Source organism: Alternaria rosae (genome assembly GCF_020736505.1).
Source record: "Alternaria rosae strain MPI-PUGE-AT-0040 chromosome Unknown BKA58scaffold_8, whole genome shotgun sequence".
In the NCBI taxonomy this organism is placed as follows: Eukaryota; Fungi; Ascomycota; class Dothideomycetes; order Pleosporales; family Pleosporaceae; genus Alternaria; species Alternaria rosae.
This window is the reverse complement of record NW_025763577.1, coordinates 1,745,619-1,766,948: the sequence shown is the minus strand read 5'-3', so window position 1 is coordinate 1,766,948 and position 21,330 is coordinate 1,745,619. Positions and strand designations below refer to the sequence as shown.

At 51.3% G+C, this 21,330-nt stretch overlaps 8 protein-coding genes across 8 annotated transcripts; 4 read left to right on the top strand and 4 right to left on the bottom strand.

Moving 5' to 3' along the window:
- Positions 1-36: 36 nt before the first annotated feature.
- On the bottom strand, positions 37-1,612 carry BKA58DRAFT_423238 (major facilitator superfamily domain-containing protein; the record flags this gene model as incomplete). The annotated part of the gene is made up of 4 exons (XM_046172852.1): positions 37-241; positions 301-394; positions 459-1,331; positions 1,448-1,612. The coding sequence occupies 4 exons, from the start codon at positions 1,610-1,612 to the stop codon at positions 84-86; spliced, it is 1,290 nt and encodes a 429-aa protein (XP_046022935.1). The 3' UTR covers positions 37-83.
- Positions 1,613-1,943: 331 nt separating this feature from the next.
- BKA58DRAFT_344247 (flavoprotein-like protein) lies at positions 1,944-3,025 on the bottom strand (the record flags this gene model as incomplete). The annotated part of the gene is made up of 3 exons (XM_046168395.1): positions 1,944-2,398; positions 2,471-2,669; positions 2,733-3,025. The coding sequence occupies 3 exons, from the start codon at positions 3,023-3,025 to the stop codon at positions 1,970-1,972; spliced, it is 921 nt and encodes a 306-aa protein (XP_046022934.1). The 3' UTR covers positions 1,944-1,969.
- A 471-nt stretch (positions 3,026-3,496) lies between these two features.
- BKA58DRAFT_344243 (Rhodanese-like domain-containing protein) lies at positions 3,497-4,270 on the bottom strand. Its single transcript, XM_046168394.1, has 3 exons — positions 4,036-4,270; positions 3,866-3,980; positions 3,497-3,771 (listed from the first exon to the last, which is right to left on the bottom strand). Exons 1-3 carry the CDS (start codon positions 4,207-4,209, stop codon positions 3,590-3,592), a joined length of 471 nt encoding a protein of 156 aa, XP_046022933.1. The 5' UTR covers positions 4,210-4,270; the 3' UTR covers positions 3,497-3,589.
- Positions 4,271-4,555: 285 nt separating this feature from the next.
- On the top strand, positions 4,556-5,812 carry BKA58DRAFT_321123 (arsenical-resistance protein; the record flags this gene model as incomplete). The annotated part of the gene is made up of 3 exons (XM_046167794.1): positions 4,556-4,966; positions 5,014-5,100; positions 5,153-5,812. The coding sequence occupies 3 exons, from the start codon at positions 4,556-4,558 to the stop codon at positions 5,810-5,812; spliced, it is 1,158 nt and encodes a 385-aa protein (XP_046022932.1).
- A 1,268-nt stretch (positions 5,813-7,080) lies between these two features.
- On the top strand, positions 7,081-7,653 carry BKA58DRAFT_302418 (uncharacterized protein; the record flags this gene model as incomplete). Its single annotated transcript, XM_046166927.1, has 1 exon — positions 7,081-7,653. A coding segment is annotated over one exon (573 nt), but the record flags the coding sequence as incomplete, so codon positions are not given.
- A 718-nt stretch (positions 7,654-8,371) lies between these two features.
- On the top strand, positions 8,372-8,947 carry BKA58DRAFT_413594 (Rhodanese-like domain-containing protein; the record flags this gene model as incomplete). Its single annotated transcript, XM_046172429.1, has 3 exons — positions 8,372-8,548; positions 8,606-8,720; positions 8,772-8,947. 3 exons carry the CDS (start codon positions 8,372-8,374, stop codon positions 8,945-8,947), a joined length of 468 nt encoding a protein of 155 aa, XP_046022930.1.
- A 7,529-nt stretch (positions 8,948-16,476) lies between these two features.
- BKA58DRAFT_230791 (meiotically up-regulated gene 113-domain-containing protein) lies at positions 16,477-18,624 on the top strand. The gene has a single exon (XM_046166486.1). The coding sequence runs from the start codon at positions 16,560-16,562 to the stop codon at positions 18,213-18,215; it is 1,656 nt and encodes a 551-aa protein (XP_046022929.1). The 5' UTR covers positions 16,477-16,559; the 3' UTR covers positions 18,216-18,624.
- Positions 18,625-18,913: 289 nt separating this feature from the next.
- On the bottom strand, positions 18,914-20,805 carry BKA58DRAFT_404524 (uncharacterized protein; the record flags this gene model as incomplete). Its single annotated transcript, XM_046171848.1, has 5 exons — positions 18,914-19,028; positions 19,073-19,216; positions 19,521-20,060; positions 20,113-20,565; positions 20,615-20,805. The coding sequence occupies 5 exons, from the start codon at positions 20,803-20,805 to the stop codon at positions 18,914-18,916; spliced, it is 1,443 nt and encodes a 480-aa protein (XP_046022928.1).
- Between the last annotated feature and the right edge of the window lie 525 nt (positions 20,806-21,330).

Sequence of the window (21,330 nt, the reverse complement as noted above, 5' to 3'; positions counted from 1 at the left end):
TCGTTCATAGACCATGTCAAGAGCTTCGTACTGCAACACCGGGTAACAACTAGTGTCGTCGCTCAAAATGTTTTCCGATGGCACTAGGCCAAACGATTCTGTGACTGGCGACCCTTCACTCTGCGGAGTTGGAACATAAATCCGCTCGCGACTACATATGAAATGCCGGCAAAAATCTGAGTGTAGAGGTATTCCTTAGAGGAGGAGGACCGTCGGAGTTTCAATGCAATGCCTTCAGAAACTGGCCAGTGCTATTAGCTGGAAGATCACAAAGAAGGTGGTAACCCAACCAAGACATACCAGTAGTGGGGACTATCACTGCCGCCCAAGATAGAGATAATAACGATTGCAAGTTCTTCATCCCAGCAACCTCAACGCAGAGCGGACCTATAGTCTGTGTATGATGGTATTAGCGCATGTACCGGCAAATTGGAGAAGAGTCGGTACTCCTAACGTACCATCCAAAAGACTCCAACGATAGCCCCACAGATGATTGAAAAAAATACTGTAAGCGCAAAAGATGTAGCCGGCAGCCAGAACATAAAGCATGAAAGACCACACAGCAAGGTCAGAACACCTGCTGTATCGATTCGGCTCCATCTGTCGCTGAGTATGCCAATAATTGGTCGTCCGACTGCAGTACCCACGTTCAACAAACCGATCACGTCCGTAGCCTGGGCTCTAGTAAGGCCTATAGATAGAGCGAAGTCGGACAAGGAGAAAAGAAGGACAACATATCCTAGCATGCTGGTGAAGGCCCAGGCAAGCAGCAGTATTACCTCGTATCGCCGTAGGAGTTGGGCGTCAAACCCAAGCTGAGAAGGCCGGATCACATCGTTTCGATCCCGTATTGCTATTATTGCGGCGAGATTGGCGGCGAATGCGATAATCCCAGTGATGCGTAGAGCCCAGCCGATGGTAAAACGCTGAATGATAGCCTCTGTGCCCCACGCGAAGGCAGCGCCGCCAACGCCTGAACCTGCAGCGCTAATTCCATTGGCTAGGCTGCGCCTTTGAACGAACCATTGCGAAAGGATAGGAAGGCTGGGAATGTATAAGAAGCCGATGCCACAGCCGATGAGAACGCCCTGACAGATGTGCAACTGCCATACTCGTGTGGCGAAAGAGGCTGCAATAAAGCCGCCGCTTTGAAAGATCAAGCCAGCAACCATTGTCAGGTGTATCCCAAATCTCCGAGTGAGAACAGTAACAATAGGTGCTATAAGCATGGCTATAGCAAAGTTGAAGCCGCCAATGAACGCATAGTCCCAAGTGGATGCATCCGGGAAGATGTCTTCAGCCAAGTAATGTGAAAGATAGATGCCATATGCCTAAACCAACGAGTTAGTGAGACTGCTGATTGTGAGAGAAGAACTATTGCCGTAACCAGGGTATAGAATGCGACACGAAGGTATCGAAAAGATCATTGAAGAAAGCGTAGGATTACCGAGACAGTGCCCCAAGTGAAGCAGTTGATTGTGAAGCAGGCGGCTACGCAGATCCAGCCATAACCACCGTCTGGAGGAGCCTCTTCTCTTGTGCTGTCATGTTCGCTCATGTCATCGAACTCGTTCATGCTTGTAAATGGCGGGTCGATGGGTTGAGTGGCCATTTGACTTGTACAAGCCAAATCAGAGGAGAGACAGTGTGAAGTTTTTGCAAGCGCTCAGGGTGTTCTAGGGTTGGTAAAATATGGGTTGTGTTTACAACGTGTCACCAGCTCCCTACAACATGTCACTTCTGCAGCAAGGGTGCGCTAATCCGCGGCTTAGCGAGCGCTCCAAATCATTGCTTCGTACACAGCTACCCGCTAATGAATCTGCATTCTATGCTCGAGTATATGTACATATTTGAACCGACTTTCTAGAATATGCATCGCACTGTACAGAACAGCTTGCGGCCCCCTAATCAGCGTGGACGGCAGGCACACTATGGTGTTTACCCTACACTTTGCCGATGATATTGCTGATCACATCTCGGTTGAAGAGATACCATTCCGCGTGTCCAACAATCTCGCTTTCTCTTCCTTGATCCTCTTCTCCTCTCTCTCGCTATATCGGTCCCCGAAAAGATCAAAGTGTGGCCGCATAACCAAAGTGTATTTCACAAACTCTTCCATGCAATCAACTAGCCTGTCCCTGTTCCCGCTTGGCATCAGCCTGCTCCCTCCTTCGTCCGCATTTCCATCCGTGAATTGCGTATAGGCCATAGGGACCGAGCTCTGGTTTGGGATGGTGAACATGCGCATCCACCGTCCGAGCATGCGCAGAGAGTTAACCGTGTTGAAAGATTGAGATCCGCCGGAGACTTGCGCGATTGCTAATGTACGACCTTGAGTTGGCCGAACAGAACCTGTTGAGAGCGGTATCCAGTCGATCTGGTTCTTGAACACTGCGGTCTGCGTAGCACAAGTTTGTTAGTGAAACGCAAAGCCAACAAGACGGATTGTCGCATAGTGCGAAGTACTAACAAGATTTCCATGCTGTTCAGGGCTTATCCAGACATGGCCATCGCTCCACTTGCTGAGGTCTCGTAACTCTTGCACTTTGGGGTGCGAGTGCTGAACGTCGTCTTTTACAGGCAGTCCAGTAGGGTTGTACATGCGAACGTCGCAGCCGAGCCGGAAGAGTATTCGACTAGCCTCAAATGCTAGTAGGCGTGAGTAGGACCTGCGCATGATCAGTTTCATTTAATATGCAGAGAGAACCACAATATAGCTGCATGATGTGTACCGTTGTCGCATGCTGCCATATAAGACAAGAACCTTCGGTCTGTCACCTCCAGTCCTGATAACTTGAAGATCGACCATCTTCAAGGTTGTGCTAAGCTCGAGCCGAGCGACCCAATCTCGGTCTGAGTGTGCATCATCCAGCAGGAAGGGTCGATACGTTGTTCGGATGTGAGCCTCGTCTTCGTAGGCAGGTATCGCAAGCGAGGTGCGGTGGTATGCCGAGTCTGTCGCGATCTCAGCCCGAACACGCTCTGCTGCTGTATTGTTCAGGTCTCCGTTCGTTGCTGTACTCATCGTTCGCAGGAATGATTGACTGAATTTGGCGTTACTGCAAATACCCGTTGGTCGGAGCGAACGGAAAATGAACATGAATTTGCCGCGCAGCTGCTGGGAAACAGAGTGAGGTCTGTCTCTAAGAACGGTGTATAGGCAGAAAACTGTAGTTGTACGGTACTGTACATAACCAGAAATGTTGTTCAACACTCATTGCGGGTCACTGCCAAGCAGAGAGTATGTCACTCGTCGTATGCTATTCGTTGAAATCGATTTTTGAACCCTGCGTCACTAGTGGCTGCTTGCTCTGAGTGCCGGCACGCGCCTCCCCGGCCGTCACCGCAAGCGAACAGTATGTCGCCAACGCCGGAGCCCGCTCTCGAACACAGACCGTGCATCTTATCGGCTGTGCGAACACCCGGTACGATAGCCAAACAGGTATAGATCGTCAATTCAGCGACCACCAATCTCATCGTCACATAGTCCCACGTTGCGCATTGCATCTACCTTCCACAGATGATCCCCATTAAACTGTCCCTCCTACGTAGCATAGCTTCCAAAAGAAGTCGAGGATGCAACCAGACCTCAAGATTGCAACCAGACCTTAGCATCATACTCGATCATCCACTGGACGTACTCATCGCCTGCCGTTGCCCATCCTTTCACGCCCTCAGCTAGGGCCAGACTCTTCATCTGTTCATCCCCTTGATCTGCAATGTAGTCGGCGAACCAACCAGCGGCACGGTTGCCACGTCCTTTTGAGGAAGCTAGGATGCGCCAAAGTTAGTCAATCTCATGGACATGTTGGGGATGGCGCTTCTTGGTGCCGGTTCGTTACATAGTAAGTAGAAGGGAACATACAGCAATACCAGATTATCTTACAGAGGCCTGCATTCTTGAAGAGCGTGTACAGAGTCGGTATGGTAGGGTACAAGCTCTGCGCAGGAAGGTTGATCGAATCGCGGATGGTGCCGCCCTGCTTTACTTAGCTCTTTCCGCAGAAGCGTAAGATGACGATCAATCTTGGGTACCTCATGGTCGTTGCGACGCAAATCGACGAGAATGTAGTCTCTGCTAGAAGTCTCTGCGCTCTGCTTGATCATGTCGAGGACGTCTTCGCGACGAATAGTGGCCGGGGTATTTCTGGGCGCTGGGTACGCAGCGTGCCATGGCGGGGGCGAACCTGTGACGCTTGCGGTAGTCATTGTTTGACAGCGTCTGTAGGATTTCTGAGCGAATGCAAGAATAATCGTGCAAAGATCTTCTGGGACTATTATAATGTTATGCAAAAGCACCCGCCCCCATGTATCCGCACAAGTTTATGCCGGTGAGTCACTGCTGGGTGATGATTGGCCGAGGCCAAAGCTAGCTTTGCAGCATCTCTGCCACTATGTGCCGTTGTCATTTACGACCTCGAATATAAGAGGGAGCTACTGTTGGGCCTGCATAGCGTCTCTGTCAATTTCAGATACCTGTGAAGGCCAGCCAAAAGCATCTCTGCTACCTACAACAACAACACACCTCCCGCGGCAACCTTTAAAAGCATTCAATATGACGTTGTCGTCAACGGAAGGGCCCCAACCTATCGATACCGAACCCGCCTCTCCTCACAACGACGCCGACCTCGAGAAGCTGCAGCTCGAGGAACAAACAGCAGTGAAGAAGGGGTCGGTGATCAAGGGACTAGGATGGTTGGACCGCTTTCTTGCGGTGTGGATCCTTCTTGCTATGATTATCGGCGTCCTTCTGGGAAATTTTGTCGAAGAAACAGGGCCAGCGCTCCAGAAGGGCAAGTTCGTTGGCGTGTCAATCCCGATAGCTATCGGCTTGCTCGTCATGATGTACCCGATTCTTTGTAAAGTCCGCTACGAGACATTGCACCGTCTCTTTCGAACTCGCGCTCTCTGGATTCAGATTGGCTTCAGTATACTCATGAACTGGATTGTCGCCCCACTCCTCATGGTGCGTCTCATCTTCTGTTCAACCCAGCTTCGACTAACACACTATAGCTCGGTCTTGCATGGGCGTTCTTACCCGACAGGAGCGACTTGCGAACAGGACTGGTTTTGGTGGGCCTGGCGAGGTGCATCGCCATGGTACGCTCAGACATCCTTACTTCCTTTCTGACACAGTGCTTATATTCACTAGGTTCTAATCTGGAACGGACTTGCAGGTGGTGACGATGAATACTGTGCCATTTTAGTGGCAGTCAACTCCATTCTTCAGATGATACTCTACGCTCCGCTCGCCATCCTTTTCATAAAGGTCATTAGCCGCGAAACTGGCACCGTCGTTGTCTCCTATGAGCAGGTTGCGACAAGCGTTGCCGTCTTCCTCGGCATCCCCTTAGGCGCTGCAATCTTGACGCGCCTCATACTGCGGAAGCTGGTTGGCGCGGAGTGGTACGAAAAGGTGTTCCTGAAGTGGCTGGCTCCGTGGTCACTCGTCGGCCTTCTCTACACCATCCTCGTTCTCTTCGCCTCTCAAGGTCGCCAAGTGGTCCACCAAATCGTCTCCGTCGTTCGAGTCGCCGCACCACTTATTGTGTACTTCATTGTCATCTTCTTCTTCACGCTATTCGTATGCAACAAGCTCGGATATGGATACAAGTTGGGGGCAACCCAAAGCTTCACAGCTGCAAGCAACAACTTCGAGCTCGCAATCGCTGTCGCTGTCGCCACTTATGGTCCTGACAGCGACCAGGCGCTTGCTGCTACGGTCGGACCTCTCATTGAGGTACCTGTATTGATCGGGTTGGTCTATCTAGTAAGGTGGATGGGTAGCAGATGGGCCTGGAAGAGTGTTTAGTAGTGCACGGCTGGTGCAAGTTGTTCAGTTACATAGCTCAAGATAGATCATAACGGTACATGCTGAATCCTAAGTTGTTTTGAGGCTGCAAATCCCTTATGCATGCATGCTTTATAGCCTATGTGATGCTCGCAGTAGGAACATTTTGGTCTTATATTGATTGCAATCATTGTACATAGTCTGCCGCGAGCCTACGGAAGTGGTACTGTACCCTTCGCAAGCTCATCTTACCCTCAACATCTATGAAGCTCTAGGATCGGATGTTGCACTGCGCTGATTGGCCATTATGGACTAAGGCATGCTTATTGGGCGACATATAATGCAAGCTGACAAAGGAGGTGCGTAGCGAACGTGACCAAGGGCCAAGCTCGCGACAAGGCAACCTATCACAACGTCGCGGTGACATGCACAGAGTGCTCAAAGGATCCCAAATCTCGCACACCACCCAACCAAACGGTTTTCCTTTCCAGCTATGGCTAATTCTAATAATGTCTCAGTGGATATTGAAGTCTTAGCATGCGATAAATGCAGCCCGCATGGCAACGATTATGGCTGCCTGCGACCTGGAGACTCGCTTGAAGGGCAGATTCGCGTCTCATCGCCATCAGCACTATGTTTTACGGAAATCGAGATCTTCTTCCAAGGTAAGTCAGACCACATCTGAAATTCCCAGATCGTTGCATCTGACTGGCAAATGCGTTTTAGGATTGCAGTCCACCCTCATCCGCTCTGCTTGGGCTCCCAACACCAACGAGCTAGTAGCTTACTCACCAAGCTACGATCACCCAGTCGTGACAAAGTCCAACGTTCTGGTGAACACATTGGTCGACTGGGAAGACATGCGTTAACAGATGCAGTTCCTCGACGTCAGTTACGAGGTGAAGCTCGACTCTGCCCAAAGGGCTGTACGTGAAGATGGATCGATTTCGTACAGCTTTCCCTTCTTCTTCGTTATTCCTCTCGGCACCGAAGGCCTAGGCGCCTCGAAGCCCCTGCAGTGTAGGATCCTTCCTCCGACCTTCAGATCAAAGGGACTGTATTCGGATCCGATCTCTGTCACCTACAAACTCCACGGCGTTGTGCGATATAGAAACGGGCAAGATACATCCTCAGAGATGCCACAGACTGCGAAAAAGGTTGAGAAGAGCCAGACCATCGAATTTCTTCCGTATACAGAGGTCGAGCCACCAACACATGTTGCTAGCTTTCCTGGGGAGTTTGTCTTGAAGACGAACTCACCGATATGGAAGTATGCTTTGGGAGGCCGCCTTGGAGAGCTCACCATTAGCACCAGAGAACCACTGCCATTAGCTTACTCGCCCTACGAAAACCGCCCTTGTACCGACTTGACGCTCTCTATCACCGTCCACGTCCCCTTGGCCGTGCAACGTTTGCGAGCCATATCCTTGAATGTGAAACCTGCAATCCGAGTCAAGACGTTCTACGCCTCAGAGCCGATGCCGTGCCTTCCGAAACAAACGTGCCTTACTCGGAACCAATCGATTCGGCTCCACGATGAGATCATCAAACTCGAGCACATGGATTTTACGCAACTAGATTGGAGATACAGCCCCTACATTGAGACAGAAGAGCCACCAGGGTATGAAGACGCTGTGATTGACGTTGCACCAGAGAGGACCCCTACGAGTGCGAGCCGTAGAGATGACAGCGTGGATGAATGGAGAGCGTCTGTCCGTATTCCCATTCAGCCTGACCAAGCGATGCTCCCAACATTCTGTAGAAGCCTTATCTCGAGATCGTACTCTTTGGTCCTGCGTGTACGAGTTGCTGGGATACGTACTCGGAAAGCCGATTTTGAGGTTCCTCTCCAGGTTGTCTACCTGAGATCTTCCCAGGTTAGGAACGACTCAGTCCACGATGAGAGATCGAGATCCTGCATTGGCCCGGAAGGCTTACTTGCACAGCAAGATGTAAGTTTCATTGTGATGCATTTGAGCAATTAACCAACGTGCATAGGAACTGCCTACCTACCACATGCGATCACGGTAAGGCGATCATACATAATAGCATAGTGATCCAAAAGTAGCAGTCCCTAGTTTGGGTACTTGTAGAATATGAGATGTTTTTAGGACTAAGAGTTACGTTTAAAAGTTTACTGTGACACAAATCTTACCGCTAAACACTAATGAAGGTTGGCGGGAAATCTACGCATCGACCCAACAAAGACAGCCTCATGGAGCGAATCTGCTTAGCGCCTTTAAGGTTACTCTTAAAGTAAAGCGCGTGTCATGAATTCAGGCAGTGATACGTAGGTGCATGCGGTCAATGCTTGCGTTTGTGCTCAACCAATCAATCGCAGCGGGTGACATTCAAGCCTTCCCTAAAACACATAAATTTTACAGTACAGGAATGCATCGCTGGAACAACAAAGCTAATACCTACACCTGACCTCTTCATCCATCGCTTCAATCCATGTTGTGGCTCCGTTCTTCGTTGCTTGGTTCTTCACGGCTCCGTTCCCCTTGGCTTCACTCTCCAATCTTCTCCCTAGCCAAGCGTGACCCACTCTTCATGTACCAGTGTACCCACAACACTGCCATGAGCTGCCCATCACTATCAGTAGATCCCGATTCCCCTTGGGATGTCAATTACCCTATTGCGAAGAACCAGACGCCGTCCACGATATCCCGGGATGAAGTTCTCACAATGTTACAACAAGGGCAGAAGCCCGGAAAAGACTTCTTTCTCGTTGATCTTCGCCAGGTTGATCACACAGTAAGTGGGAAGAAACTGAGAGATGCAGATGTGTAAAGCTGACTCGGTCTCAAATAGGGCGGGACTATTCGTGGTTCGATTAACTTGCCCGCACAGAGCTTATATCCCACCCTTCCTACACTCTACACACTGCTGGTAAGCGCAAATGTCAGATGCATCATATGGTACTGCGGTGCGTTGTAGCAATAAATGCCATAGAAGTACAGCAACTGACACTGCTTAGGCTCCTCGCGGCATCGAGGGCTTCGTGCTGCCGCTTGGATGGATGACTATATCAAAGAGCATGGGAACCCGAGCATTCGGAGCTTCGTGCTACTCGGGGGCATTAAAGGGTGGGCGAAAGCTGGAGTTGAGTACACAAAGCTGATGGACGAGTATCAAGAGGATGCCTGGCGTTAGCTCAGTTATTTCTTCGCTCGATGATGTTTTTTCTTAATGGCGTATTTCTGACTGGTAGAAGATAACCCCTTATCAATTTCATTCTTAAGTTCTCTCCTCTCTAGTATTGGAGTGACGCATATGCCTGCTACAGGCGCTTCAGACAAACGTAAATAGCTGTGGGAAGCGAGCTTCTCAATGTATCCCCATTGTTCGCCTATAGTTAGTTGTACCTAACTAATATGAGGCGACGGATTATGCACAATCCGCGCTCAATTAGGTATTACGTTAGGTTTCGCTAACTAAGAAAGAAAATCTAGAGAGTATAATCTGTGCGCATAATCTGCGGGCTTTACTAGTACTGCAATATGCTGTAACTTACCTAAAAGATGTAAGACAACACTCTAAATCTATTCTATCTTTTAGAATACTTATAGTGTTACACGGGGTTAGGCTATACTTCTCTAGGCTCGGTCCGTACTAAGGCGAGGTAGACTAAAGCGGTAGTCCGTGAGGTTTGTCTGGCGATTCTGTGGAAAAGAGTTATCGTGGAATAACTGCAGGTAAAGACAATCCAATTCTATAAACGATAGAATAACTAGTTGACAATCTGTGTAAGAGATGAACTATTTGAGTTGACCACAATAAGTGTAATAATGAAATCCAACACATTCTTATACCCATTGCCTTAGGTCCTGTCCTCCCTGGCCTCCCATCCCAGAGGGAGGTTTGGGAGGACCGTGGCTTCCCTAGCCCCACTGGCCTCCCGGAGGCCTGGTCTTGGCGGGATGCCAATCCTGATCACGTGACCCCGAGCCCCGCGATCATCGTTGCGTTCTGACTTGGTCGTGGTTGGCCTTCAACCCCTTCACCCCATGTTAAGGAGAGAATCCTTTGTGTTACCTGTAACATTATCCCCCCTCTTAGGCGTATCGTCCCGATACCCTGGATTATTATTTTGCCGTGCCGATCGTTAAGGCGTGGGCTGCATATAAGGTCTGCGCGCCCCGGGCCATTATAGCCGCCTCTTCCTGCCTCCAGCGTCCCTAACCATGCCCAAGGTTCAACCCCCGACTCGCCGTGTCCGTTCGCAAAACTCGACTCAACAGCGTCAGGCCCGGGCTAATCGCGTCCGGCAGCAAGGGAACGAAATGACGTTTCGTTGTAAGCGCTGTGAGGAGAAGAACCTTCGTTGCTTCGTGGACACTGCGTCTGGGCAGTGTGCGGGTTGTATTTCCGTGAAAGCTGAGTGCAGTTTGTTTGTAACCGAGGAAGAGTGGGAAAAGGTTGAAGCTGAGAAGCGTGAGAAGCGTTTAGCGCTTCTCCGTGCAGAGGCCGAGGTCGCGCGGCTTCGTCTAGAAGTCGCGGAAACTGAGGCCTTGGAGCGTTCGTACGCTGATCGAGATCACGCGATCCTGAGCCTTCAAGACCGTGCGAAAGAGCAAGCCGAGGGGAACTCTGCCCCTGGTACGGACTTTCCGACAACCGAACCATCGCTACCCGGACCGTCGACTGACTTGGGCTGGTTACAGGCTGACGCTTCTTTCGACCCTTCTTTTGATTACTTCCTTTCCCTCGAGGACCCGGTCCTTGCTTCTCTGGGTGTTTCCGGTGGTACTCAAGTACCAGTGACTTGCAGTTCGTCAAGCTTTCCTTTGGTTCCCAAGTGTTCTGACCCTCTGGCCATCCTTGCCACTTGACCAAGTATTTCCACTGACGACCGATTTTCCGCAGGTCCCTAATTTCTTCGACCTCGTACTCGTCGTCTTCGAGCTCTATATCCGTTGCTAGCTCGGCATCTGGAGGTGCTGGTTCCAGGAGTTTCTTGTGAAAGACAGGGTGGATGTGCATGCCTGGTGGCAGTTGGAGTTTGTAATTTACTGTGCCTATTTCCTCTAGGATTTCGAATGGTCCTACTCGGAGGTTATCCAGTTTCTTGCTTGGTCGCTTAGTTTTCAGGTTCTGTCGTGACAGGAAAACTTTATCCCTCTTCTTAAAGGTTGGTCCCTCAATCCTTTGCTTATTAGCCGCTTTGGCTGTTGTGAGGTTCCTGTGGGCGATGTTCTTGCTCAATTCCTCGTGTAATTCTCGCATGAGGCGGGCTTTATCATCTGCGCCTACTGCGATGCTTTCTACATCCTTTGGGTCTCGATGAGCAGTCGGCTCATATCCATAGTTTGCGTAGTGCGGCGAGTACTTCGTGGTCGCCGATCTTGTGCTGTTGTAGGCCAGTTGTGCTGTCGGCAAGAGTTCAACCCAGTTGTCTTGCAGCTTGTTGGCGTACATCCTCAGATACTGTTCCAGTGTCTGGTTCGTTCGTTCCGTCTGGCCGTCCGTTTCAGGGTGGAAGCTAGTCGATAGCTTCTTCTTTACACCCAGTTTGGCCAGGAATGTTGTCCAATATTTAGACGTGAACAGCTTATCTCTGTCCGTTATGAATTCTTCTGGTATACCATGCTCTGATATCAATGCTTTGGAGACTTCATACGCGCAGTCTTCCGCCGTGATGGTTTCTTCTGTTGGTACGAACTTTGCTCCCTTAGTTAATCGACACACGATTACTAGGATTGTATCACAAAGTCGTCCTGATCCTGGTTCTAACGATTTCGGGAGCTTCACTATGAAGTCCATCGTTACGCTGCTCCATGGCTTGGTTGGTGGCTGTAAGGGTTGTAACAGGCCGTAGGGCTTATGTCTCTTGGGCTTGTTCTGATGACAAGCCAAACAGTTGCCTAGGACATCCTGCACCTTCGCTCGCAAGCGTGGTATCGCAAACACCCTTGATAGTCGCCTAGCCATTTCTTCCAGCGATGCGTGTCCGTATTCCTTGGACTCATGCAGTTCTCTGATGAGTTCTTCCCGTATGGGTGGAGCCACGTACGTTTTCCCGACTTGGGTCATCGCTCTGAGCTCCAACTCATCTTCTTGTATCTCCCGTGGGATTGGCCTTGGTTCTAGTTGCCAGTGCAACGCTTTCCTCTGCCATTGCTGCTGTAGTGTTTCCACCTGCTCGGCCACCTTAGCTACCTTAGCTAGTTCCGGCTGGTTGTATCGTAGTGTGCCATCGGGCATCTTCTTGAACATGGCGTCGTGTGGTTCTTCATGACTTTCTTCTCGTAGGTCAGACCTCCTGCTTAGAGCGTCTGCTGCTCCGTTAAGCGTTCCGGCTCGATGCGTTATCTTAAAGTCAAACTGAGCTAACATCTCAGCATATCGGACTTGTCGTCGGTTGAGTTTCTTGGTTGTCATGAAGCTTGCCAAGTTCTGGTGATCGGTAAAAACCTCGATCGTATGTGGTAGTCCCAGCAAATAGACTTCCCATTGTTCAAAGGCAGCTACTATCCCGAGTAGTTCCTTATCGTGAACGTCGTAGTTAAGTTCTGCTCCGGAGAACTTCCTTGAATGGTAGAACACTGGTCTCCATTTCTTGTCTGGGCACTGCTGTGATAATATAGCACCGAGTGCATAATCTGACGCGTCGGTCTCGACTCGCGTTTCCCGTCTGGGGTCGTACATTTCTAGTACGGGTGCTTCGAGGAAGATCTGTTTGATTCGAACAAAAGCCTCTTGATGTTCCTCGTTCCATTTGAACCCTATTTCTTTCTTCGTGATCTCTGAGAGGGGTGCTGTGATCTTCGAGTAATCCTTGATGAACTTCCGGTAGTAATTGGCAAATCCTAGAAAGGATTGCACATCTTTGACTGTTTTGGGTTGTGGCCACTCCTGTACAGCCGCGATTTTCTTTGGGTTCATCTTAACTCCCTCTGTAGATATAATGAAGCCTAGGAATTCCGTCTCTTTGACGTGGAATTCGCACTTTCCTGGCTGCAGGTACAGCTTGTATTCCTTGAGCTTCCTGAGCACTTTCTTGACATGTTCCACATGTTCTTCGAGCGATCCGCTGGAGTACACTAGTACATCGTCCAGGTACGCTGTGACAAAGATCCCAAGGTACTCGTGGAGAGCGTTGTTGATGACTGATTGAAAGGTTGCCGGCGCGTTCGTCAAACCGAACGGCATAACCGTATACTCGAACAGTCCGTATTTCGTTTTGAACGCTGTCATCCATTCGTGACCTTCTTTAATCCTGATTCGGTAAAATCCTTCCCGAACGTCGAATTTCGTAAACCACTTAGCTCCTTGGAGTCGATCCATGAGCTCTGTAATGAGTGGTAAGGGATATCGGTTCTTCCTCGTGACGCTGTTCAACCTTCGGAAGTCGACACATAGTCGCCACTTTCCGTTAGGCTTCTTTACGAACAAGATGGGTGAGGCCATCGGGCCTGATCCCGGTCGGATGAATCCCTTCTTCAGATTCTTCTGGATGTAGTCCCTTAGCTCAGCATCGTGCTCGGGCGCTATTGGGTACATTGGTCCTGGGCTTAGCTTAGCTCCTTCATCTAGGATGATCTCGTGATCCCACTCCTGATGGTCTGCTAGATCAGTAGCCTCGTTTTCCTCGAAGAGTTCCTTGAACTCGTCGGTTTGATACTCTCGTGGTATTTCTAGTGGTAAGGGTCCTTCCTTCGTGGTCGCGACTTTCCTTATCCAAATGACTCCTATTTTCTGAGGGTCCTTCGCATAGATTCTCGCGATCTTATGCGGTGAGATGCTGCCAAATCTCCCGTCCTGGGGTGAGCTCTGATTCGTCGGGCGTGTCTCGTGGCGTACTCCTGCAACCTTGTGCACAGGTTCTCTTTTGAGTATCGTCCTCATTCGCCAGTCGATGGCGGGGTTATGGGCGTCCAGCCAGTCATAACCTATTAACATATCTAGTCCTCCTAGATCCATGATATCGATGTCCATTTGGCATTCTATGCCCGCTATCCGTAGCTTGGTGGACTCGGTTTCCATTCGTATCATGCCGCTTCCATATTCCATGGGTTTTTCGTCGGCTAGTATTATCGGAATCGGTTTACTCTTGATTCGATATGGTATTTCGTGTTTCTCAACCACTCGTGGGGAGATTAATGTCCGTGCGGCCCCGCTGTCTACGAGCGCCTGGATGTTCTGACCTTGTACAGATACGGTTGTGAGCAACTGCCTTGCTTGACCATCGGTATCCTGTACTTTCCTAAGGGTCGTTTTAGGTATGCCCTCGCCAGTGTGACCCTGTTTCTGGCGGCATCCTAGTTTTTTGCCTGCTTACCTTTCCTTTTCCTGGGAAAGTAGCCTGTGTCGGTTTTGGAACTGTAATGGATTATGCATCTGTCGTCGTAACAAAAGCTCCAATGAAGGTTCTGATGAGGTATCTTTTCCTTGGTGATTTTCTTCCTTGGCTCCGCCTTCTTGGCTTCGTGGATGGGGCAGTTTGTTACTTCGCAGATGTTTGATGACAGGGTGACATGGTAGTAGTCGTCCACTTGTCGTGCTTTCTCGAGTTGGTCGCGGTGGAAGGAACATCCGTTCTTGCACTGTGGCCATAGGAGTCTCTCATGGATTCCTATTTTCTCAGGCTCATGGAGGTGGCAGTTGTCCGCTAGACACTCGTCTGCCCACAGGTTTAGGTGACAGCACCTTTCCTGGTCCTTTCTGCAATCCTCTTTATCCTTTTGGTGGAACTCGCACTCTACTTTGCAGTCGTACCAGCACAATCCTCGGTGTTCTCTGGTGTCCCTTTCTTCGGGTCTTTCGAGGTTGAGAACCTCTGTTCCTGGGTCCTCGAAGTACGGTTGTTGGTGTATCGCCTGATACCCAACTTCTTCGGCGTCCGGGCCGGTTATTACAATTCGGTCCCGCTTCGCACAGTCGTTGGCGTGATGTGCGGCGTCTCCGCATACCCAACACTGGTTCTTTGCTAGTCGTTCTAGTACGACTCTGTCCTCGACTTTCCAGTCGGTTTCCTTAGGTTTCTCCATCGTGAGGATGTCGTCGGCTCGCTTTGGTTGCTGGATGACCTCGTAGTCTTCCTCCATGCGGGCTTCCTCGTAGAGGTCCATGTCGCTAAGGTTGTCATCCGGTTCTATCTGAGCCGGGTAGGGCGTGCCCTGTCTGACCATCCCGATCTTGACAGCTGCTTGCTTACTTGCTTCACCCGTAGGGCAGTCTCGGGCGAAGTGTCCAACTTCACCGCATCGGAGACATGCTTTCTTGTCATAACGCCTCTGGCGTTCTTCCTTAGAGAGACCGTCGTGTCTCTTTCCTCGGGATTTCTTGTCTTTGGCCTTCTCTTGTACTTTGCCGGTCATGATGGCATCGCCATCCCTGTCATACCTTCCACGCTGTCTCTTTATGTTGGCCATGTTAGGGCGGAAGTACTTTTTCTGATCGTTTCGCTCCCATAGCCTGTTGTCGATGCGTGTAGCAAGCTCGATCAACGCGTGTAGTGTTCCGGGCTTGTCGTGGTGTACAAGGCCATCCTTGACATTTTCCTTGAGGCCTGCTTCGAAGACCGTTCGAAGTGCCGCATCATCCCAATCGATCCTAGCCTGTAGTTGCTTGAACTCCGCCGTGTAGGCTGATACAGACTTGGTTTGCCTCAGTTGAGTAATCCGTTTCTCAGCCTGATTCTTCGCGTCTACTTCTCCGAAGATGCGTCCCATTTCTTGTTTGAATTCCGTCCAACTCGCGAACATGGTTCGGGTTTCTTCCTTAGTTCCATGTTGCGTGATATCCGTAAGGTAGTCGTCCACGTATGGCTGCATCCAATTGGAAGCCTTTCCTTTCAGGTACGTGCTTGCCATGAGGATCTTTTCCTGGTCGTTGGGTACTTCGTTGAACTCGCAGTACAAGTCGATGTTGGTGAGGAACGTTCGCAGTTCTTCTCGACTTCCGTCGTACTTCTCGGGTGACGCCATCTTGGGTTTCTTCGTAGTAGATGATCGTTCGTTGGGGGTGGCCATCAGCTGACTTGCAAGCTGATTGATCATGTTCTGCATCTCGAGCATCTGCCGAGACTGAACTTGGGCCTGTTGCCTAAGGTGTCTGAGCTCCGTGGCACTGGGAGTATCTTCTGTCTCCGAGTCGGATGCATCCAGCATCTCATCGTTTGCTGGTGCTGGTGCCGAGGGTCCCGGACCCTGGGCCGCGTTGTTCTGAGTGACTCTTGGGGCTGACATCTTCCTTAATCGGGCAACCTGGTTGTTATTCACGTCCACTGAATCCGATGGTGGTCAAAGTGTTACACGGGGTTAGGCTATACTTCTCTAGGCTCGGTCCGTACTAAGGCGAGGTAGACTAAAGCGGTAGTCCGTGAGGTTTGTCTGGCGATTCTGTGGAAAAGAGTTATCGTGGAATAACTGCAGGTAAAGACAATCCAATTCTATAAACGATAGAATAACTAGTTGACAATCTGTGTAAGAGATGAACTATTTGAGTTGACCACAATGAGTGTAATAATGAAATCCAACACATTCTTATACCCATTGCCTTAGGTCCTGTCCTCCCTGGCCTCCCATCCCAGAGGGAGGTTTGGGAGGACCGTGGCTTCCCTAGCCCCACTGGCCTCCCGGAGGCCTGGTCTTGGCGGGATGCCAATCCTGATCACGTGACCCCGAGCCCCGCGATCATCGTTGCGTTCTGACTTGGTCGTGGTTGGCCTTCAACCCCTTCACCCCATGTCAAGGAGAGAATCCTTTGTGTTACCTGTAACATAACGCTTCCTATAACTTCTGCGAGCAAAACGAGCACGACGATGACGATAGCTTCGATACTGCCTACCCCTCCCAGTAGTCCGCCTCCTTCAGCTCGCAAGCCAGTCGTCATCCCTATCGCATCCGCTGCGGCCTTTCCAACTGCATTGTCCCCACAGCCCGTTAAGGACGCTCAAGTCTTATCGCAACCAAGATCTACACTAGCAACAAATGCAACATCAACCACGAGTACCAGATCAACGCCGCAAACCACAACCACAAAAACTCCGGCAGCAGGAAGACCACCATCACGCACCCTCGCCGCACTCAAGAGAGACCTCCACATTGATGGCTGGCAATGCGGCGCCCAGACGCGCAGGGATACAGAATGCAAGCGCTTTGTGAAGGAGGGCAACAAGGACTTCATTAACACGCAGCTTGCGTCCATGACGGGCCTGACGCGCGCCTCTCCGAACTTTGAACCCGCTGTGCTCAAGCTCGTCATGCTGGTGCACTGCTACCAGCACGATGCGGGTCGACCAAAGGAGCGCCGACTTGAGGCATGGAGGCTTGAATTTCCGCCTGGTAGCGCTGATGGCACCATGCCTAAAATTTCCATTGAGCGGCTCATCAGGAAGGCTCTCGAGCCGCTGAGTGCCGAATGCATTGCCAACGGCAACGGACATGCGTGCGAGGTGAGGATTGGTGGATGGAAGGTTCAGAATTGCGAGAAAACGCTTCAAAAGCTCATCAAGCAGGAAATATACTCCGACCACGTCACGCTGGAGTTCTTGCTCAAGGTGCTAGAGTGGAATAGAACCTGCAACGCCCATCAAAGCTCGAGGCAATTCATGTGGGTCGCGGCGTGGAAGAAGAGTATCATGGCGGTATTGCCCTTGCCAATGCCACTTGGCGGCCAGACCCTTGCCAGCAACGCACCAGACGACCCTCAATACTCTCCACGAGTTCAAACAGATCCTCTGGTCGTCATGACTCCGTTGATGACGAGGAGAGCTGTTCCCATCGTGCAGGCCTTGCCGAGCCCACGAGCTCCACCAGGCCCCACCATTAGCCCAGACGCCGACCCGGCATCGTACTGGCAAAAAGCCTACGACTCGAGCTGCTTCAACATTCTCCAACATGCCAACCATGACGCAAGTCCTACACGCTCGCACAAGCTGATCCGCGCCGAGATCAGCAGACTACTAGATGCCCATGACCTTTGTGACGGGTATGTCTACTCCTACGAGGTCGAGGGCAACGAAGGCTACGTCAAGATTGGGTATACCACGCGCTCTGTAACGGAACGGCACGACGAGTGGTCGTTCGACTGCAACAGGCAGACCAAGCCGCTATACCCTTCCCCCGCTCAAGCCGCTGCTACCATTCCAAGTGCAAAAGATGCCCCAGCTGCGCCGGCCGTGCTCGTCCCGCACGCGCGTCGCGTTGAGGCCTTATGCCACGCCGAGCTCGATCACCGTCGCATCAGGATATACTGCGGCGCGTGCCTAAAGCAGCACATCGAATGGTTCGATGTATCTGCTATAGAGGTCACGGCCGTCATCCAGAAGTGGTCGAGGTGGATGGCCACTCAGCCGTATGAGCTTCTGCGGCTAAAGAACAACTCCAAGTGGACGCTCAAAGCGAGCGAGGTGCAACGGACGTTGAGATTTGAGCAGTTTATGCGAGAGATTGCGGTAGTGCCCGCCCCGCCGTAGAAGGGGCGAAAGGGTTGAGTCTGGTCAATTCGTGTCCTTCGCGTCTAGGTCGCTCCTCGACGACAGCCCTGCAAAGACGTGCCGCTAGAACAGATCATGCTTTTGATATGCTCGGGCACTAGGCAAATTGCTATTTCAATGGCCTGTAACCTCTAGGTGTTTCACCAAAGGGACTGCCCGTTGGACGAAGGTTAGAGGAATCCACGGGAGGCGGTGGGAAAATGACGCTCTCGAGATACTGAACGGCAAAATCGCCGCCCTCGCGGATGAGATCCTTGAACACGTCCTTGCTGCCTAATTCTCTGACGTGAACCTTCGCTACCTCGACTACAGCAGATCGCATCGCACAATTGTTCTTAGGAGTAGTCGCACATATTTCTTAAATACATTCTAGAAAGGAGTTGCTTCTCTAGAGATCTTGTAACTTTTATTAAAGTTTTGCTGTGGCAACTACCTTCTAGTCCTCTAAAAATAACATGTTAGCAAGGGCATATAGTCGAGGCTCCTTTAGCAGCGCGGGGTTATCTAGTAGCTGTTAGGAAATTGAGCGCCTAGGTAGTGGAGTCCGTACCTTCTGAAACATGCGACAGCTTGTCCGAATAGCCGCCAGTGTACAAGTACTCAAATACCCTCTAGTGGGCGGCTCCTCTACTATTGTTGAATATGAGCACCCCTGCGCTTCCCTTCACGAACTCGTTCTAGAATGCCTTCTTGAAGTATTCGCTTTGCGTGTAGATGATGGATTTGTGAACAGATAGTGTTATGCTATTGATAAGGACTGTAGCGTTGGAATAGCTCGTGTCGTTGAACAAACTGTGCAAGTTAGGCACAGTTGCGCGGATCTAGAGGCTGCGTACCTGGCGATGTCCCGAGCCAATTTGGTTGGGCGTGCTTCCATTATGGCGACAAGCGATATGGTAGACGGCTGCCCTTCTGGTACGGCTGCTAGCAGGCTCGATTCGCAGCTATTGGGATCACGCGGGTACTCTGCACAAAATGGCCTGTTTGAAAGATCTGCCACCACGTTAGACTGCGGTCAAAGTCTACTCCTTAGTTCCACTCTCATTTTCTTATCGCGTCTTATCGCTCGCACCTAAAAATCAAGAGTCTATTGGAACCTAGGGCAGTCGCTTGGAGGTAGAAGTAGCTACGCTTTTCGCCTCTAGAGACAACCTAGCTCTGATGTATTACTACGGTTCTAGTAGATAGTATTCGAAGTTAAAGTAAGAAGATAGCTCAAAGTATACCTCTAAGGTTTGCAGAAGCTATGTTCTTACACTACACGCGCTCCGTAATGCCGCTCACGCGTACACGTAGCAGAAGGGGCCTCCGATCGTGCTCATAGCTTCGCCTATAGTCACATTCGGATATCCAACATACGGACCCATAACCAGCTTGTCCCCCAGCGTAGCGTTCCTGGCCGTAATTTCGCCAATGGCGCCCGCGGAGCCCGCCACCGCCCTCCCACGGCTTTCGAGATCTAGGTTCTGCCAGGTCCACCAGAGGCGATCGATCATCCCGTGATGTGGATAGAATGCCGGATCCGCAGGGCTGTTGTAGAAGTCCGACCCTGCATCGCCGCCTATGGTGTAGTGTCCACCTGTGTGTACGCCCATCCGCCCCTCAGCGAACGCACCCTGATACTCCGCCTGGAAGGACGCGATATCCGTGTAGTTCTTGATAAGTCGAACGACCTCGGAATCCGACGTGGCGTTCGCAGCTTGTAAAGAGATGTCGCGGCGCAGACAGCGAGGATTGTACCCCAGGCCATCAGGCTGCGGATTCGGCGAGAGACCACCAGGAATCTGAAGCATAGTCTGAAGTGGTCCCATGTTGATCTTGAAGCTGCCAGAAAGTCAGCTGGCCTGTGCGATACCAGTAAGCGATCAGAACGTACTCTTTGAAGGGGCCGGAAGTCACGCAACCGCCGCCTGTTCCAGGTTGGAGGTGCATGTAGCAGGGGCCAGCGACGCCGTCCCAGGGGAAACAAGAAGAGTTGCGATCGGGGATATACTCCCCATCGCCAGACATGCTCGAAGCGCTACCGTCGAAGAACGGACCGCTCTTCGGGTCCTCGGCATAATGAGCCCAGTTGTAATATGGAAAAGTCCCCTGGAAACCACACTCGTCTCTAAGCATCTGTTCATAGACCCAGGTGAAGTAGCGGTGCCACGACAGGAAGTTGCCGGTGCCGTGGATAGAGAGCGACTGCTGGATGTGAGTGACGACCAGGTCGTCGTAGCGACTTTTTGCGCCCGGCGCGACAGAAACCGGGGTCCTCGCCGGTAGCTTGTGCAGGCAATTAACGGCATTGGTGTAGGCGACCCTCTCTTCGCGGGGTAACGTTGCCCTGTATCGATCTCAGTGGTGTGGTGCTTTCAGCTTCGATATTGACTCACCATTCCCTGCGGATCGACAACTTCTCGGATGTGCAAGTTCCTGGGCTGGGAAGACCGCGTTTCGCCACGTGGAACATTAACTTTGTGAAGCCTTCAGCAGCAAGAGCGTCGTTTTCCATGAACTTCACATGGGTGCGGCCAGCTAAGGCGAAGGCCGCACTGAGTACGCTGAAGAAGCAGACAGCCTTCATGGCTGAGCTTGTTTTGGTTGTCTAGCGTTGCTACTGCTCAGGATACAAGAACAAAAGTGACACTAGCTCAGGTAGCGTAGGCACGCTGGTCAGCGAGGCCAGCATCTAGTTTTATAGGGTGCAGAATGACACGGTGGCGGGCAAGCCTCGGGAGCATCCAACCGCTGCGAACTCGACCGCCAGGGACCTAATAGGCAGTGCACGAACGTCCTCCAGGACGCAGAGCCAGCGGCTTCGAGCTAGCTCCGCGGGTCTGGGGCGGCCCGGTGGAGCATTGAAGGGGCAACGCCGTTGGTTGAGTGGGACTGGGACCTACAGAGATAAGGCGCGATCAGAGATGGACACTCTGCAAGACGCGGCATGTATCGTTGCGGGTCAGCGACGTGTCGTCCGATGGCTCTTTTGTGTCCAGTGCAGAAGAGAAGAAAGACGACGTCGTTGGAGTATCGGCCGCGCAAGTCGCGAGAAGCTATCTTGCAGACTGGTGCACCGAGTGATTGTGGCATCTCTCTGGGCTGGTCTAGC

Coding starts and splice junctions, on each gene's coding strand:
- BKA58DRAFT_230791 (XM_046166486.1), top strand. CDS start 16,560: ATGACGATAGCTTCGATACTGCCTACCCCTCCCAGTAGTCCGCCTCCT.
- BKA58DRAFT_344243 (XM_046168394.1), bottom strand. CDS start 4,209: ATGACTACCGCAAGCGTCACAGGTTCGCCCCCGCCATGGCACGCTGCG. Junction 3,981..4,035: donor TGCGTCGCAACGACCATGAG/GTACCCAAGATT, acceptor TAAGTAAAGCAG/GGCGGCACCATCCGCGATTC. Junction 3,772..3,865: donor TAAGATAATCTGGTATTGCT/GTATGTTCCCTT, acceptor GGCGCATCCTAG/CTTCCTCAAAAGGACGTGGC.